This window comes from Beta vulgaris, chromosome 8 (genome assembly GCF_026745355.1).
Source record: "Beta vulgaris subsp. vulgaris cultivar EL10 chromosome 8, EL10.2, whole genome shotgun sequence".
Taxonomy (NCBI): Eukaryota; Viridiplantae; Streptophyta; class Magnoliopsida; order Caryophyllales; family Amaranthaceae; genus Beta; species Beta vulgaris.
Window position 1 is genome coordinate 57,716,679 of NC_079209.1, and position 19,698 is coordinate 57,736,376.

The window sequence follows — 19,698 nt, forward strand, 5'->3', positions numbered from 1 at the left end:
CAGTGTAATCGATTCAGTAATGATATTGTTTAACCTATTCAGTTTCTAGTTTAATCCATTTAGTGACTAATTTAATCCGTTTCGTAAGACTAACGAGTTAATTTTTGAAATTGTCTGTTTAGTTCGATAATCAAGAAAACAAAGAAAGTAGAAAAGAAAGGATACCTAGAATAGAGTTAGGTTATAGTGAAATGGAATGGGCTTGTTAAAAGAATTCAGTATTAGGCCAGTCTGATTTTATGTTAAAATTAGACCGTCTATTCTAATAATTTTTGAAGATCTTATATGACTTTAAATACTTTTAAACTTAATTAGTTTTGCCAACGCAAGTAATATTATAATGAAAAATTAGAGTATAATTTAAAGGAGAAATTAAAGCCATAAATCTTTATTTGAGAGATGACCTTTAATTTTCTCTATTGATCCCAAACTTAAATGCTTTAGCTCAATACTTCATTAATTATTGATCCGATAATTGAGAAAAAAAAGGCGTGTTTTGGACTTTCTTTTTTAACTAATGTTATGATTTATTTGGCAATAAGTACAAACAAAAAACACAAGAAACAAGAGAAAAAACAAACAATCTACACGAAGTGTTCGTAACTATGACTAATGACGTGTTCGGCACAAGCTTTTTTTTTTTTTTTTTTTGATAATTGATCTTGCATTCTTATTAATCTTGCCGTAAATGAAAGAGTCTCAACTCAAGCAAGGTATCACTTCCTTAGGAAGAAAACTTTTATAGTGCCAAGCACACCCGGCTTATAAGGAGATACTTCATTCACAGTGTTTACAATCGGCACAAGCTTTTTAAGTAACTCTCAGTGTCTTGACTAGGTGAAAACACTAATTAAAAAAACAGTAATGTTTGGTAATTTAGTGGTGTAAGTAGCTTTTAGTGGTATAAGTAGTGTTTAATTAATGTTTGTGAAAAGCTACAATTAATAGCTTTTGAGATAACGTTTAGTAGTGCATAAATTAGATATTAAAGTTTTGTTTGAAATTTAATTATTTATTTGTAGACAGTTACATTGATAGCTTATTTTGCCGAACATCAATATCTTATATCACTACTTGGACAGCTAACAGTTAACAGTTACACATCAACCACTAACAGCTATAAGCACAACTAAAAACTACTCTAACAATTAAAAGCTACTACCACAACTATTGTTGCCGAACATGTCCTAAGACAACGCGCCTATTCAAACAAAAACACACTTCACAAAAAGCCTGTTTTCTTTGAATGGTAGGAGGGATATGACCAAAGGGGGTCTTCATTTTTCCTCTTCATGCATGTTATAACGGTTGAACGATAAATGCAATTATGTTCATAGTAATGGTCACTAACCAAAGTAAGATTTAAGTATAAACTTTAGTTGTAACAGTTGGGGGAGATCATAAAATGAAATTCATGATGGTTTTCTACCGTTATTGTGTGCCTAATTTGCTTGTTTTGGGCTTTAAAGGACAAAGAAGTAACAATAATCTTGTTGTGCTAGTGCTAGCCTATTTTATTTTCCTTCTTTAATCTTTGGAAGTATGAACACGGAATAATGTTAGTTTCACATTTCCACTATATTGTACAAGAGCAAAGTTGCTTTTATTTTGGCTTTTCTTAAATGAAACTTTTATTGTTAGGTACGGTTTCTCGTTATATATTATATTGAAAATTATATTATAAATTCGTATAATTTTGTATTTTGATACAATTTTACATTATACTTTCATTTTTCAGTATAAATTTGTGTTTTGATACAATCAACATCAATCTTCAAAATGCTATACGTTCATTTTTAATTTAGTGACGTCTTAAATAATTGTCCTATTGCTATTTATGATAATTAAAAATATAAAAAATTCTTTTTACAAAAAATTTTGGTCTCACGCTCATCAACCACCATTTTCTTTCTATTTTTTTCCCTAATCTTGTACTCCATTGTCAACTTATTGTGAAACAAGTATTAGAGAGTTTGGGAGTATAATACTCCCTCCGTCCCAAAATATAGTTCCCATTTCCCTTTTTTCACGGTAATTTATGCAAGTAGAATCTTGGAGGGATAGTAAAGATTTTTTGTTTATTTAAATAAATGTTGTATGGGAAAACATGATTTTAAGAGAGAAAGTGGAGAATCATTGGTGAAAGAGCATTAATTGTAACATTTTGGTTGAATAAACTAAGGAAAAAAAAAATTTCAAGAAGAAAATAAATGATGGGACACGGTTTTTCTAGACAAATTACGGAAAAATGTGGAACTAAATATGGAAATGGGAACTATATTTTGGGACACCCAAAATGGAAATGGGAACTATATTTTGGGACGAAGGGAGTAGTATACACAAACTACTTAATGTTGATGATATCATAAATATATTATTAATTATTTTGCTCCATCTTCAACACCTTCCATCTTGCATTTTATAACGGGCCAAGATCGTCCGCTTTGATACCATGACAAAGGACCAACTCAACCAAAAGCTTAAGTTGATGATTGAGGCCCCAGGAATAGATCTATACTCTATCAATTATTGCATACTTTGATTTTTGTATATATATAAGAATTATTTAAATCCACGTTATCTAAAAGGCTAAATAATCTAACTAGTTCTAAACACACTCACCCTCTCCCCTCTCCCCTCCCCCCTCCCCCCTCCCCCCTAAATTGCTTCTATAAAGGATCTATTATAATCTCCCTTAAAGGTTAAGAAGAAGGTATCAATAAGCAAAAGCTCAAATTTTGTTTTTGAGGTGAGCTAAAGCTCAAGTAGTGGAAGGTAAGGATGCTTATCAAACGCGTAGGTCACAAAATCACATGCGCTCTCGACTCTACTTGTTAAGATATCGAGTCGAGCTAATTCTTATCGAGTTTGAAATTCTCTAGCTCGGCTGTTAAGGTTTCCAATTGAGTAAGAGTTGCTTGCTGGTAGTGGTGGCAAACTCGTCATACATGTCGAGTCATAATCGGGTCACGTTTGTGTTTGGATTACGGTCGGGTCGGGTTTGTGCGAGTTCGTATCGGGTCCATGAGATTTTGGGTTCGGTCGGGCCGGGTTAGATCCGGTCTGGTTAATTAGATCGGGTTTTCAATCTCACAAAATAATTAAAACACATATAAGACTAATGAGAGTAAATTAAATAATTAATGGACAACGGCTAAATCATGTATAATATTTCATGACAATATTTTCCTTAAATTTATTTTAAAAGTAACTAATATGACAACTTTTCGGGTAGGGTTCGGGTTGTTGTCATCATTATTAGGCTCAGGTAGGTTCATATCCGGGTCTATTTTAATTTGGATCGGGTTCGTGCGTGGGTCGGGTTATTTTGGGTCGTTATTTTCGGGTGAAAAACGGGCTTTGGTCAGATGACGGGTACGGGTCTATTTTTGCCGGCTATAGTTGGTGGCATATGTACTTGATTAGTTCCCGTAAATTATTCGCAATAAAGTTTCTTCTAATATTTTTTTATTAATAATCAGTTCAAGTAACTTACAAATAATTTATCCTAAACATTAATCAAACAGCTCACGAGCCTATTGAACCGAGTTCAGGCTAGCTCAACTCGATTCGTTAGTGTATCAGTAGTTTTTTTCTTCACCAAATTACGTAAGGCTTATGTTTTTTTGAGTCCAATCGTAGATTTTATGCCAGTGATATCGAGTCGAGTTCGAGTTTGAGCTGAGTTTTAACCTAGTTGAGTTCGACTTGCGACTTGAGTTGCTCAACTCAATTAATATCCCTGATGGAAGGTGTATATATATAATATATGTTATGACAAAACAAATTAGTAATGATACTACGAAAAGAGTAGGATGCATGAAACAAAAAGGCAACAAGAACAGAAACTATAGTTGTATGTATAGCCTTAAATATATATTGGTTTTGAGATCGTTCTCAACAAATAAACATGGACTTCCATATGGACAGGGTCATAAACAAAGCCCTCATAAACAGTAGGAGTATTGCATAGAATTGCCATAAAGAGCACGTGATATGTTGGCCCCCAAAGTCTTGCTGCCTTCAATATCTAATTTAAACCAAAAATAAAGAATGACATTCATATTGATCGATAATTTAAAATAAATGGCTTAGAGATTGTACTGTATTATATAAGTATGTATCACATTATCTCATTCAATTGTTAGATCTTTCACGTATAATTTGTCTACTAAACTGAGTAAGTGTTGGCCCAGTGATGAAGGGGACTGGCTTTAGTAGAACGGACCCGTATTCGAATCCCTGCAACACTTTTGAGAGAGGAATGAAACCTAACCACCCCGAACTTGGCCTCGATCCGAATGTAGCCCGAAAGGTGAACCGTGTGCAAACAACAACAACAACAAAAAAAAAAAATTTGTCTACTATGTGTCTATGTCTACTATTTGTGTATGACTTTTTGTTTATTAATAAATGAATTAAAACATGAATTATAATATTAAATTTTATTTTCATTGGGAGTTTTTTTTAAGGTAAGAATAGGGATGGCAATCCAATCTGAATCCGACCCTAGTCCGCTCCGATCCGAAAGAAAAAATCCGAGTTGACTCCGACAAAAAAGTAATCCGACTTCGACTCCGTTTAAAAAATCCGACTCTGAGTCGGAGGAGGGTCGGAGTCGGATCTCATAAAATAATCCGACTCCGACTTTGAGTCAATCAATCCTTTTTTCTTATTTATGTAATGTATTATTTATGTATAATCTGATTTCGACTTTCAGCCAGTTGTATTATATCGGCTTTTCCCACAGAAAAAATGATTAAACAATTGGAAGAAAAAAAGTCGGATCAGGTTCGGAGTCGGATGTTCGGATTTTAAGTTGGATGTCCGGATTTTAAGTCGTGTCGGTTCTCGGAGTCGGATGTTCGGATTTTAGGTCGGGTCAGATTCGGATTTTCAAAGTCGGATCTCGGATTTAAAATCCGACTTTCTGTAGGGTCGGAGTCGGATTATGCATAATCCGGTCCAAGTCCGACCCGTTGCCATTCCTAGGTAAGAAGAAGATGCTCTAACCGGACTGGAACCTCGCACTGGTCAACCCAGTCCGGGTTTGCAGGCAAGGTTCCTTAGGAGTAGGGGGAATGGTAAGGGAAAATCCCCACCCCTAAAGTACCTCTAGTGGGATTTGATCCCACAACCTCAAAGTTATGAGATACAAACCAAACCCCTAGACCAAGTAATACTTGAGACGTGTTAGGCACAAGCTTTTTAAGTAGTTTTTAGTGTCTTGACTCGGTCAAAACACTAATTAGAAAAAATAATAGCGTTCGGGAAGGTAGTGGTGTAAGTAGATTTTAGTGGTACAAGTAGTGTTTTAGTAGTGTTTGTCAAAAGCTACAATTTGTAGCTTTTGAGGTAGCTTTTAGTGGTGTATAAATTATATGTTAGAGTTTTATTTGAGTTTTTAACTAGTTATTCTTAATTAACTACTTTGACAGCTTCTTTTACCGAACATCAATATTTTATACCGCTACTTGGACAGCTAACAGCTAACAACTACACACCGACCACTTACAGCTACCAGCACAGCTAACAACTACTCTCACAACTAAAATCTACCACCATAGCTACTGTTGCCGAACACGCCCTTGGTATTTTCATTAGAAGTTATCTACTCCGAAATATTTGTTTCATTTGCTTTGTGTAATCATCTACTCCGAAATATTTGTTTCATTTTGATAATTTGATACTCAGAATACTCGATAGTTTCTTAGTAATTTTGGTCAAATAATTGCATGTTCATTAATATATGATAGTTTTCCAGCTGCAAGTTTAGGTGAAACTTATAAATGAGTGAGTTGTTAAGATGTAGTGCCCAATATTATCAGCAATCATTCCACCGAATTGCATGGTTCATACTTCAAATAAATGTAGTACGTACTACTCATTTTAATGTGCTCACAACTCACAAACTTACCAATTTCTCAAGGTCGTTGTTGTTCTAGAGACCAAAGTACCTATAAAAATTTGTCAATGTTTTAAGATGCATACCCCACATTTTTAATTACCTAGCATAAATTTCTATCCAGACACGTTACATGCTGCTGTATGCCTGTATATAGCATCAGAAATTTAGAATTGAAATTAAAAAAGACACCTTGAGTTAGAGTAGAAATTGATATTACCTCCGTTTTCTATTATTTATAACGATTAGACATTTTCCTCTCTATTTTATGTCAAATCGTTGCACATAATAAAAAACGGAGGTAGTATCAAATTTTTAGAAGTACATGTGACTATGTGAGGTCTGTTTTTCCCTTAATAGAGAAAGAGAAGATCGTAAATTCATGATGTATAGGTGTGAATGTGTGATAGGGCATCAATGATGAATAAGACGCATGTTTCCTACAATAAAGTTGAGTAAATCATGAAAAAGAGATGTCACAATTGAACCAATTAAGTAATAAATTTCCTATGGTACAAACTACAAAGGTATTTCTATTGATGGCTCGAGTCTTTTTTTTTATGAATATTATCTGACAATTGGGTGTATAAGCTAAACCTATGTATTAAATCCCATCTGAGCAGCAAATAATAGCTAGTGTTATTGACATCACTTTCGATCCAATATGATTTCTTTAGAGGTTTCAATTTACCTATATAGAGGGGAAAAAATCTTCGATTCTTTCATTTGTATACTACTCACATTACACTTGTATAAGCTATAATATGATTTCATTTGGAAGTAAACATTGATATTGCAACTAAGATAAACTACCCTTCATAATAACACTGAATCAAATGTAACTTACTCCCTACATCTATAACACTGAATCAAATGTAACCTAGAGTAATATAAGCATGTTCTCTTCGGCATAAAACAACTGAACTGAACTGAAATGAATAGTGATATGTGAGAGTAAAAATATTGTCCAAAGTTGAACTGAACTGAAAATAAGCTAGGAAAAACAGGCCCATAGTATTGTACACCCAAAGTCTTAATTATTCTCATATGTTCTACATTGGGATTCTTAGTTAAGTGTATCATTTAAAGACATCATAGAAAACACTTATGATGCTTTTCAGTCCGAACAAATAACAGGATCTCAGAATTCTAATCTGAAATGTTAAGGAACTCTTTTAAAGCCATAAACATGACATCTGAGAACAGAAATTCCAGTTCCTTATCTTGAATTAAGTCATTCTTTTACATACGAGAACGAATCATATCCATCTCAGCCAGTAGTTTCTACCCCCTATTCCCCAAATATAGCCTCTCAGATGAGCTGGTATAATTCCAAGCTGTATCATGAGCAATACAAAAGTATTCTTCAGTCTTGGTCTGCATCATCTATCTCCTCATCCTCAGGAACTCCACGAAGATGCAAGACATTGTTGCACCTAAGGGGGGAAAAAAGAAAAAAGAGGGCAAGCATTAGATTAAGGAATTTGAAAGAGAAGCAAGGATCAACCAAGTATTCACTTTTTAAACTAGCCTTGTCAAACATGTTAATCGTCCGTTTTGGGTAGGGTAAGTTCGGGTTTGGTACAAGTTGATTTCGGGAACACTTTTGACCGCACCATTTTACAAATTTTTTTCATATTTTGTAATTGTTCCAGGTGACCATATGTACGTTTTTAGAAGCTAGGTTTTCAGGCGGGTTCTAATCAGGTTGTTGGGTCAGAAATTATTGCTAGGTTTTCTTGAAACCATACCACAAGGCACAGGCCTCACAGAGCACCGGTATGGGATACTCTAAGCAACAAAGGTGGTGGACCCAAAGTCAGCAGATGCAAACATTGACACATTATAGAAAGTGCAGAGGTGTGATCCTATACTGACAAAGTTCTGTTTTCCAATGACAGTAGAAGTTAAAGTTTCAACAACCTGATGAGGATCTCTCCAAGATCTCCAGTCTTCTGGCCTTCAATATATTCTTCTGTATTTGCCAGCTGCAGGCAAGTCATCGATATAATAGTTAAGCAACTATGAAATGCAACAATAGATCACAACAAAAAGCATCACATATTTTTGAAGTATCATTAAATGACAGTCGAAGAAAATGGCTTTCAGTAAGCACCTGTAGGTTCATGTAGCTATCAACCGACACAAGATAACCTGCAAGCCGTCAAAAGAAAAGCATTGTCACATAAATTTCCCGTGGCACTCGAGTGAGAAATAAAAGGCCATATGAAATCTATAATACCCAAAAAAAGCTCCACTTCTTTTTAATTGCAACACTTCAGCTTTCATGCTCGCCAACACATAACTTTAGCCATATTTTAGTTATTTATTGTTATTTTGCAATAATTTATTAAGATAAATCCAACAACATTTTACGTACTAAATATCGTTTTGATATATACACACACATATATTCAAAAAATACGATCAATGTAACTGCAAACAGTAAAACATTGTTAGATTAGAGTTTCTTGTTGAACTTCTTCATTTATTTAATTTTTTCGAAAAGAAACTAAGAGGTGGGTTTACTTAAAAATAATTACCTAAAAACTAATGGGAGGAGTTATTAAGTTTTTGCTCCACTTGGTTAGAAGCTATCTAGTTCACATATCTTAAAAATTTCCTACCTTTAACCATAGCCCTCATTACAATCCATCTAAAGTCCTTTTTATATATGTTTGCATGTTGTCTTAATTAAAGTGGAGAATTGAGAAGATATGCAAGCTTATGGTAGAGATTTGGCATCGGAATTGAACCTTGAGCAAAATACATAAACCCTTTCAAACACATGAGTGACGAGAAAGTGTTCCAATTAAAATTATAACTCTAAAAATGGAGTCATGGCACTCGTCACTTGTCAGCACTCAGCATAAATAAAAGCAAAGGTCAATTAGAAAAAAACAGTAATGAAACTATTGAGAAACAAAACAAAGAAGTTCATGACATTAAAAACATGTTTCCTGATAACATTTGCAGCAACAAGATAATTACCTTTGTACTCCATTCCCCACTTCAGCTTCACAATGACGGGCTTTCCAGTCAAATTGTTCAAGAAAGGTTTTGGGTTAACTGGGACAGTCTGCAAAATTGAGCAAATAGACAAAGAAAACAATTCAGGAATCATGGATGTAGAGCCGGCACACTTTTAACTAATAATAGATTACTAACTGCCATTCTAACCCCTCCCAGCTCTCCTTCTTTCCTTTCTAAGTAGGCCAAGCAAAACGTAGCCGCATATTCATACCATAGAGTTCCACACATTCAATGCTACACAAATTCCTCTCTTTTTATTGGCCAACAAATAGAAAAAGATTCATGCTGGTGAGAAGACATTGTAATTGGTACGACATAATATAGTGAGAAGAAAGCAAAATTATAATCAGCAGTTGTAAAATTCAGATAACTTTCTCACAAAAAAAGTTAATCCATGCGCAAAACTACAAGAACTTGGCACTGAGGAAAACCCATAAAATCCAGATGCATTTCAGTGTTTCACCATCCAACTCATACTATGTAGTGGGTTAAACCATGAGCAATAAGACTATGAAATGGAAGTGGCACATTTCGTCCCCACACTATATAGTGGATTGTATAAAAGCAGAATGTCAATCTTTTCTACCTGTGATTGCCTTCAGTAAAATACCATGAGAACACTCATCACAATTCATCAATCAAATTAGATCAAATCAATCCACTTAGTTGGATACACTAAAGCATTAGACTCTCATCTAGCAAGTAAAAATCGGGGATAAAGAAGACATGTTCATAAGAATCGAGCTTTGCCAACAGCGATGTTACAAACATAATAAACAATTAATGCTTACCGCCATTTAGCTTCAAGTCAAGAACGTCCTACAATCCTGGGGAAGAATGAGATGAAAGGCTATCTCAGGTTCCAAGTTAAAGAATGCAATACAATAATTACGAGGAAATAAAATGGAAATCACTTAGATTATTTTATGACATAAACAGGGTCAATGTAAACCATATGCAAAATCCAAAACAGAAGGAAAAGAATAACAATCGTACAGAAAATAATTAACAACCTTGGAAAATAATAGCAATTGAAAGAGAACAGCAAGCATAATCAACAACAAAGGGGGCACATAGCTAAAACCATGACATAAATCAGGAGGACCAAAAGAGAAGACCAAATAATTGATGCAGGGAAATGGAACCAGCAGTCCAGCACTATAGACAAGCAAAGCTTGACTGGCAAAATTGGGAGTTAGACAGAGCGAAGGAATAAGGCGGGGGAAGAAAAAGAGTACAGCATTGCAGCAACAGCTTAGACTTTACAGCAATCTAAAGCAAATAAAAGATGGCATTCAGGGTGAAGAGACTAGAGGAAGCAATCCATAAAAGATGAGAGAAAAAGATTTTGGACTTCGGAAGATTATGCAGCTGCACAAAAAATATGAAAGAACTGAGCTAATTGGCAGTCTAGGGATTTTCTGAATTCTAACTCGAAAATATTTAACTTACACTATTTCTGTTGATTAAGCACGAAAATCATTAAAATGACAGTCAAACATTTTGTCGATATTTAGGCTTTGTTTGGTTGTATATGGGAAGTCATACTTCCTAGGAAGTTATTTTTTCCATGTATTTGAAATTCCTAGGAAGTGTAAAATTGTGTTTGGTTGATAATGGGAAGTAGAACTTCCTATGGGAAGCTCTACTTATTCCTAGGAAGTGCAAATTCCCATGGTTTTGTCAACCTAACAACTTCATATACATCTACTTCCTAGGAATTTGCACTTCCCATAATTTATTTTGTCAACCAAACAAGGCCTTAAGGGAACCAAGTGAGCCATATTTCATCCTAGATAATGTTTCAATTTAAAGCATGAAAGCTCACACAAATATTATATAACAATGTAAAATGTCTCAAAATTATGCAACCCTTATTAGAAGAATATCAAACTATATTACATCGACTCTTCATTCACGTTGTTATGCGTACCCGTGTCAGACACTCGACACTTCAACAAGGGAAAGTAATTCATACTCCAAACTTCCGATTCCCACCATAACAATGCAAATACCTTGAATCACATTCGAAATAGAAAGATGTAAAAAAGAGGGAAGAAAAAGAGAATGCTATAATCAATGGCAGTCCAGAATTTCGAGTCCGCGGTAGCGTAATTTTGCAATACTATAGCATACCAAAAATAACCAAAATACTAAATTCAAAATGTTACATAATCCAAATACAACCTCAAAGTACTTAAATAGAAAAAAATTAAAATTGTTCACGACGAATTCTCATAATTTGGAACCGATTTACAATCCCATCAATTTTACATTTCAAGGAGTAAAATTCTTGTTGGCTTGGTTGAGTGGGAGGAAGATTGGATTATATATAACTCAATTTTTATTGGGTATCCCTTTGGGGAAAAAAAATTTCACATATCCTTCTCTTGTTTTCTTTTCATAGATTTACATACATTCAAATACGAAAATCACTAATCGACTCAAATAGTATTTTATTACTCCCACCTTATTTCAACACTAGAATAATAAAAAACAATCTCACAACTCATCACAAATCCACAACACTATAATTTGTATTGTTGTATATTATTCAATAATTCACATATTATAATCACTAACCATTCCCAAAGATTCACACATCACAATTGTAAATTCACACTACACAATTCAAATACCACAACTCCACAAAATTAAAAGTTCCCACAATGCATCAATCATAATTCATAAATTTGAGCCAGGGCAATGACCAAAGCAAGCAATTTACACTAAAAAATGGAGAATAAATCAAATTCCTTCGCAAAGAGAAGCGTAAAAATAATCTTCCAAGTCATCTATGATATAACTCACATAATACCATTCTACGAGTATAAATTAACAGTTAACATTAATGAAAATAAAGAAATAAATTTTAAGAAAAAAAAAAACAACTGAAGCAGCGTAAACTTGAATTAGGGTTTTACAAAGAGTTTTTGCAAGTGATGATGTTTTTCCCCCAAAAGATTAAGGAAAAGCCCTAAATTTGAAAAAGGGTTCGTACACATAAACAATAGTGTGAAATATCATAAACAACAAAAACAATGAAAGCAATTTGAGAAAATTAAAGAGGGAGGGGAAGAGAGAGAAAATGGGCACTAACCGGCAAAAAGCTTAAGCTGCGCGCAGTGAAGGAACTGGAAAATGGGGAATAGTGGACTGGTGGTACACTGGTCACTGGTACTGCTGCGTAAAAGATGTTTTGTTTGAGTTGTTGCCTATATTTAGGTGGTGGAGAAAAGAAATATTTGATCCCAAGTCTTTTTTTTTTTTTTTTTTTTTTTTTTTTTTTTTTGACAACAAGATAGATAACACAAGAGAAACATTACATCCTACTACCCTCCTTTCGAGCTTTTACAGCAATAAGGTGGGCTTTGTTTACTTTCTCCCTACTAACATTTATAAATTTAATAGACTTAAAACTTTTAACTAAATCCCAAGTCTTAAGTATCACCTTTTTAGAAGGGTGTGTGTTTATCCTTTGTACCCAAATCCAAACTTATATATTATTTTATATTTAATCTATTTTATATACTTATCTACAAGGTCGATTTGTCGTGGGACCCACTAGCAAGAGTATTAGCAACAGTCTTGAAAACCCATACCCAGACTCCTCCAAGTTTTTCTTTCAATTAACACAAGTCTGGAACCAAACTATACAAAGTTTTTGTTCAGACTCCTTCTTCCAGACGCGTTAAAGACACCCTAAGGGTAAGTTTATCCCTCATACTCAACACTACACTTCAGACTCTGCCACATCAGTTTTCCACTAACTCATACTCACTTCAGACTCTTTATACTTTTATACTTTATCCCAAGGCCCAAACTCTAATCAAGACTCACTTATTCATCAAAACATAATCTGGTTTTTTTTATATATATAATTGGTTTGATATTCTAAAAAAACTCATCCAATCAATATTTGACATTTGGCAAGGGTGGGTCTTAAGTTGAGTCTTGGAAAACAAAACTCAACTCAAGACTCTACCTAATCTTGCATTAGTTTATCCCTAAGACCCATGAAAATCTTGTCTCAAAACTCCCCTAAGACTAGGGATATTCACACCCTAAGACTTTACCATCTAAGCTATATTGTATCCACGTTGTTTTTACTCGGCCCTTATTTGTCTTTTCATTGTTGATTTGAAAGTATTTCTAAACTATAGAGGTGATTACGAATTTATGGGTCAGTCTTGGCTCATAATAATTGTACATGAGATTGGCTTGATTGTTTGCCTAAACCCAAATTAGTTATACAAATTGGTCTTTTTAAAAAAAATTGAAATACATTTGCGACCTATATAGTAATGTGTAAAGTTCAGAAAAATTGACAGAAAATGGAAAAGACCAACTTATATACTTCCTCCGTTTCTTTTTACTCGCTACACTTCTCATTTCACGGACTCCTAGGCAATTTTTGGAGAAGAGAGAGGTAGAGAGTAAAAAGAAAAGGGACCCATATGGGAGGAGAGAGATAGAGAGAGTTTATTGCCCAAAAAAGAAGTGTAGCAAGTAATGTAAAACTTCCCATAATGGAAAGTGTAGCGAGTAAAAAGAAACGGAGGAAGTATATCAATTGTGTGTGTTAAAAATAGTGAACTAAGAGTATGATTCACATCTTAATCCCGAATCTACGTAATTATTTGCTTGTTTAGTTATTTATAGGAAAAAAATCCATTGAAAAGGCTATTTACATGGTCTTCAATTATTAGTTTGCTTGATGAGAAATGGAATAGTTGTTTTAAACACTTTATATTATTATTTTAAGATAGGTAAAAAGAATGTTATTATTATGTTGATACTTCTTACAAGTATAACCATCCAGCTTTGCATATTAGATTCATTTTGGATTTGTAACAAGGATGTAAGGAAAACCTTACCCTGCAGAGCTTTAATAGTGTTTAATAACATGACCTTAGTTGTAAGGGAAACCATCTATTTTTTCTTTTTTATGTGTTGTCACCTTGTAACTTGAAATATATCTATTACTAACATTTATTCCCAATTAAGAAATGCATCATGCTTATTGTAGGTTCTATATAGTCCATTAAAAATACAATAGATGAAGAAAAATATATTTGGGTTGAGCAAAATATATATTGAGCAAGCAATAATTCATACTTGTTAGATCATAGGTAGTTTATACAATATGATTCAATAAAGATAAAATATGTTCAAATCCAAAATGCAATCAGACTTTCAGATTCTGCAAATACAGTCGCAATTATTCTACTTTTGTGTTGCTCTTTTGTCAATTGATTAGTAGATATGTCATAATGGATCAAAACCTCGCACATGTTAATTTAACAGACCCAACTATACATGCAAGGCCCTTTGAAAGTGGGGGTGAGAGATAAAAAAATCTCACCTCAAGTGCCTCTAGCGAGGTTTGATTCAAGAACTTCAAGTTTGTGAGATACAAACCTTATGACTAGACCAAGTAATACTTAGTAATTCATATAGCTTTCAATATATTTTGAGAATAAATCAAAATTAATATGACCCAAACACAAACGCCACCTATCTATCTCTATAATCAAAAAAGTGTTTGTGGTTGTTCCAGAAGAAATGAAACAAAAGATAGGGTAGAGTTAAGATAATTATTGTATGAGGTTTACTCAATACTAGATGCAGAGGCGTAAAATAGATCGATATGAACATTATGAGCAAATTGTCAATTTTAATCATGATAATTTGATCGAGTTCGAATTCATACAACGTAATGCGATTGAATCTAAAGTTAGGATGCGCCAACTCAAGTATGAATGTCAAAATGTAACATCTATTTTGTTACGGGGGAGATATTTGTTCTGGCACGAAATGAACCGACTACTAGACATAAACACCAGTCCAGTGTCAAAAACACCAAAAATATAAAAAGTTTCATTTTTGATACGACCTCAAGCGAGACAACAAATACATTAATGGAGTCTTCGTCACCATCATCATCATCCCCTTTAACAGAACGCTTATTGAATACATTAACTAACAGAGGATGGTGCTTCAATGACCTCCATAAAGTTCGCGCACTCATCACCGTTCACTCCGCCATTAATGGCACCGTCGAATCACTCGAATCCGAACTATGCAACATTGATTTACGCACCATCGGTGGTAAATCATTGCCTGATTCTTCTCTCCTTCGCAAGGCGTCGCAGTTTCTTCAACCTCCTAAAGTCCTTCAGGTTTCATTTTCTCTCTCCTCCTTAATTTCTCCTTATTTCTAGGGTTTTTCACTTTTTTCTGAATAACTCGAATTAATTCTTCCTTTTTTAGCTAGTTTGATGTTTAATTTAATTAGTTTGTTTAATCATTTCTCAATTTCTAGGTTTTTTTGTCCTCCTCTATTATGTGCTTCTTGTTTCTCCAAATTTGGAGGTTTTTTTTTGTTGTTTTTGATGAAATTCGGTTGCATATGCTTGTGTTGACTGTATTTGGGAATTGTAGATAGCTTCTGTGAGTGATATAAGTAGAAGCAGCGAGGTGAGCGGGCACAGTTCGAGCAATCGGAGGATGTTAAAGATGATTTTGAGTGATGGACAATCGGAAGTTACTGCTGTGGAGTACTGTCCTATATCGTCTTTTTCCGATAATGTCGTTCCTGGAACGAAGGTTACTCCCTTGATCGTTTATTGCTTATGATTGAGCTATGGAATTGTCTTGGTTAGTTGATGTTTTGGATGGAGTTGTTTAATTCCTTTGCTAAAGAACTAAGTTGTAATCTTAGGAATTCTTTTTATGTATTACTCGTAACTTTTAGCTCTGGATGTCGAAATTGTGGTTCACTAATAATGCATGTTTGTAGAGAGGAATAGAACTATTTAGAAGTATCATCTGCAATCATACGCACCAATATGTCCAGCTCTAGAGACGTTGAGTTTCTTATTGATGTGCAAAGTTTGATTTTAATTCGAATTGAATGTGATTAGATTCTGTCAGCCAAGGAATGGCATTGAAGATGATGCTCTTCTTCCGTGTGGCTGTTTGATTGGTTATGGCCTCACAGGCTATGTTAGGACACAATGCTTCATTCGTGGTGGTTACGGGGGATATTGTTGTTTTGATTTATCATTAGTTATCATTGATGAATGCAAGTTGTTGCTTATTTATAGGTCCGACTAGAAAAGAAAGTTGTGGTACACTATGGTATTGTCTGCCTTACTTCGGATGCGATAACTGTGCTTGGAGGTGTTGTGGAGTCATTGTATGAAGAGTGGCAGATGAACCAGAAGTATGCAGGTTTTTCCCGCTCCTCTCTTAGGCTTCAAGATGGCAATGCAGGTGGTCCTCCACCTTTTGAGAAATTGCAGATTGGGCGGCCTAAATCAGGCTTTACTCACAATGGTATACTCCTCATCTTGCTCTGTTTTCATAATCTGAGCTTTTTGTAGATGATGTTTGTTTGTGTTCCTTCCCACATTGAGAATTTCCCTGCATAGAGGCTGTCGTCGTTAGTTGAAATTATAGAAATTGCTTGTAATTTTCTTGTGGTGTGAGAGTTTTAGTAACAACCTAAAACCATGAAGAATGTCTATTAAAGTTTGACATGTGGCTGCCTGTCACTTATTCTACTAAAGGATATTGTAGGGTTGTGAGTTAATGCTGAAGTTCTATTCACATGCACTTTCAAGTGAAACCTCCTTGCAAAATTACCGTGTATCTAGACTATCTACTACCTCCGTTTCTTAATACATGCAACATAATCTTTTTCAGAATGTTCCATAATACTGGCAACATTTCTCTTATTGGCAAATTCTTATAGAATGAAAGCTTTAATCTATTATTTAAGCACATGGGTCATGTTTCACCCTTCGTCTTCCTTACTTTATGTGCCATTTGCCAATGTATCATGTAATAAGAAACAGAGGTAGTATTTCCAACTATATATTGGGACTGATTGTATGAACGAAAAAAGACGAGCTTGTGCACTGTCCTATTGGTGGTATATTGTTATAGATTTGTAACTAATGAAGATACATCATTTCCAGTTAAAAGAGCCATACAGCTCAACTTTTTGTACATTGTGCAATATTTTGTGCATTTGGAATAACGAAGAACCTGTTTCTCTGCACCTGCATCTTGGACTACTTTCAAGTTTCTTCATGCATCTACTGTTTGCAAGGGTTAATGTTGCTTATTTAAATTTTGTGGATATATATCTATACATTGTTTTTGCTCTTAAGACACATTTTACTTTGGATCAGCCTCCAGGAATAGCGGGCCTACTGCTGCTAAATCCTCCAGATATGCTGATACACAACAGATGGATCAAAAGCAAGCCTCTAATGCTAAAGCTGATGATGTGAATGCTAATCTGAAAAGTGCCTCAAGTTCTCAAAGAGCTGAAGAAAAGCCAAGTAGCTCTGATACTAGACCAAAAGAAGGTCCATTTCGTTTTACCTTAAATTGAGTCATTTTTGTGCACTCTTGCTGAAATGTAGTTTCTATGGTTATTTTTTCATTTGTAGGTTTTAGTTTTCCAGCGAACAGTTGGATCAGTACGATGATAATAGTTCTGTGACACAGTTTATTCTAGTAACGATTTATGTGTAATTTAAATGACTATTGAGTTGGTATTATCTTGTCTGCCAGTGGCCGAATACATTCCTATTCAGAATCAAGCAGCTGCACAGAAACTCCTCCAAAAAATGAATACTCCAAACTATAATAATGAAAGGTATAGAGGCTCAAGGTACAAGGGGAGGGAGAAAGAAGAAGAGAAACAAGTTTTCACTCTAGAAGAATGGGAAAGGAGAAAAGCGCAGCCAAAAGCTAGAGAAGAACCTATTGATCTCAGTCATGATGAGGATCTCGCTCGGCAACTTCAGAACCAGTTTAATTTGGAAGAACAAGTGAGCATCTATTAGTCATTAAGATCCCTTACAAGATGCTAGACATAATCTCGGTTAGATGCATCATTTGATTTATGATAGGGTTATTGCTTTTGCATCTCATTCTTAGTTTCTGTTTGGTTTCAACTTTGAAGATTTTCTATTAAAATCATTGAGCTGTGTTAGATGTTTTTAACCTTACAAGACTGTTAAATTTGATGTTTTTCTTTTCGAGCTTGATCATTCATGAAGACATTCGGCTCTCATTTCTAAATACTAACCTATAAAGGGGCTTGTTTTATCTTCAGGAGCAACGAGGTCCTCATAGAGACAAGGCAGAAGATATACGGATGAGTATGTTCAGCTTTGAAAGAGATGATGACAGCGGAGCTTACGGAAATACTGGATCAAGAGGAAGAGGGAGAGGAAGAGGGGGTAGGGGAAGAGGAAGAGGTCGAGGTCGAGGTAGGGGTAGAGGTAGAGGTTGATGTCGCTGAACCTCCCGACTTTATGCAACTTGCACAATTTTGTAATGAATCAATCGACATTCTAACAATGAGATTACGGGAGCAATTATCAGAATCAGCTTTCTTGAGGAGGATGAAGTGTGGGCCAGGAGATCTCTTTAAATCAACCTTGATGGATTATGAGGCTAATCCACTCTTCTCTGATGTTACACAACTGTACATGTTCAAATATATGGTTTCTTTTTTTTTCCCCTTGAAGAACAAGTATATTCGTGACCTTGTAGTTGTGGCCGATTTTAGAGGCTCTTGATATTATGATATAGAAGGGTCTCTTAGTGAGTCCTGCAGGTGGTCATTGGATCTGTTGGACCCTATCCCACATTCTCACCTGGTGATCTGATCAGGCCTTGTTTGACCCGGGCACAACTGCACAACCCGAACGTGCTTATTCTAGTCAAATCCACATACCAAATAATCCTTCGTTCTTGTGACGTGTCATTAGCTCATCTAATGACAATAATCAAACTCTTGTCACAGGGGCTTGGACCTTTGAATGGAACTTTATGGCACTATATGATTTATGAAGAATATAATACATATATACATAATATATATATTTTTTTGTTTGGGGGTGAAGAGAAATCTTAAGAAGTTAGAATGAGTAAAGTGATCTCAACTTGTCAAAGTGATAATCGGTTTCAAGACCTCTTGGAACCAAACTAGGAGAGATGCTTTAACGAACAAGGTATCTTTCACTTTTTCATCCAATACATATACATATTAATTTCAAATTCTTTCGTTCTTTTTCTATTGTAATAATTATCACGTTGGATAATTTCATATTCATTATAATAATTCAACTTTTGGTAAAGAAAACAATCTTAATTGACAATATTGATCTTATTTTATCTTACTAAAACATCATTAATTACTCAATTTGCTTTATAAAGTTATTTGTGATTTATTAAGGATTTGTTTCTCTATGATACTCTAGTTAATTAAAGTGGTAGCTTTATTAAATTATGCACCTTTTTTACTTACTTAAAAATTGGACTCAAACTCATTGTTGTAAGAGGAAAAGAATAGAAAAAGTATTATATAAGTCTAATTCTTGCAAAGTTTAGTGTTTTCCTAAAATACCTTATTTTTTTTATTAATATATTAAATAACCATACATGTCTTTTTTAACTCGAAACATTTTTTTGGTCTTCACAAGGAGACCCCTTGGTAAGAATAAGACCAGCAGCTCGCTCAGGTGTCAGGTCAACAATCCCAGCTACACAGGTTAACTTGAGAGTAGGAATATAAGAGAATTCATACAAACTTGTGACCTCTAAGTCAATTCCCCACCTCCTCCACTAAGCGAGCTTGGTTAATTAATAAAGAGAGAATGACATGCCAGGGATTCAAACCACCAAAGAGTAGAGCAGTTTCGTAGAAGAAGAATTATTGCTAACGTGAAGAT

General features: G+C 34.6%; 2 protein-coding genes across 3 annotated transcripts; one reads left to right on the plus strand and one right to left on the minus strand.

The window, feature by feature from the left end:
* Positions 1–6,895: 6,895 nt before the first annotated feature.
* LOC104885208 (probable small nuclear ribonucleoprotein F) lies at positions 6,896–12,196 on the minus strand. Of its 2 annotated transcripts, XM_010669910.3 has the most exons (7): positions 12,039–12,180; positions 10,872–10,953; positions 9,730–9,765; positions 8,897–8,984; positions 8,022–8,059; positions 7,829–7,893; positions 6,896–7,341 (listed from the first exon to the last, which is right to left on the minus strand). In XM_010669910.3, exons 3-7 carry the CDS (start codon positions 9,733–9,735, stop codon positions 7,272–7,274), a joined length of 267 nt encoding a protein of 88 aa, XP_010668212.1. In that variant the 5' UTR covers positions 9,736–9,765; positions 10,872–10,953; positions 12,039–12,180; the 3' UTR covers positions 6,896–7,271. The 2 variants fall into 2 exon arrangements, with proteins under 2 accessions (XP_010668212.1, XP_010668211.1); XM_010669909.4 differs by lacking the exon at positions 10,872–10,953 and having other exon boundaries at positions 12,039–12,196.
* A 2,571-nt stretch (positions 12,197–14,767) lies between these two features.
* LOC104902131 (uncharacterized) lies at positions 14,768–18,607 on the plus strand. The gene is made up of 6 exons (XM_010689822.4): positions 14,768–15,120; positions 15,383–15,547; positions 16,048–16,279; positions 17,140–17,319; positions 17,528–17,787; positions 18,075–18,607. Exons 1-6 carry the CDS (start codon positions 14,860–14,862, stop codon positions 18,252–18,254), a joined length of 1,278 nt encoding a protein of 425 aa, XP_010688124.2. The 5' UTR covers positions 14,768–14,859; the 3' UTR covers positions 18,255–18,607.
* Positions 18,608–19,698: the final 1,091 nt, after the last annotated feature.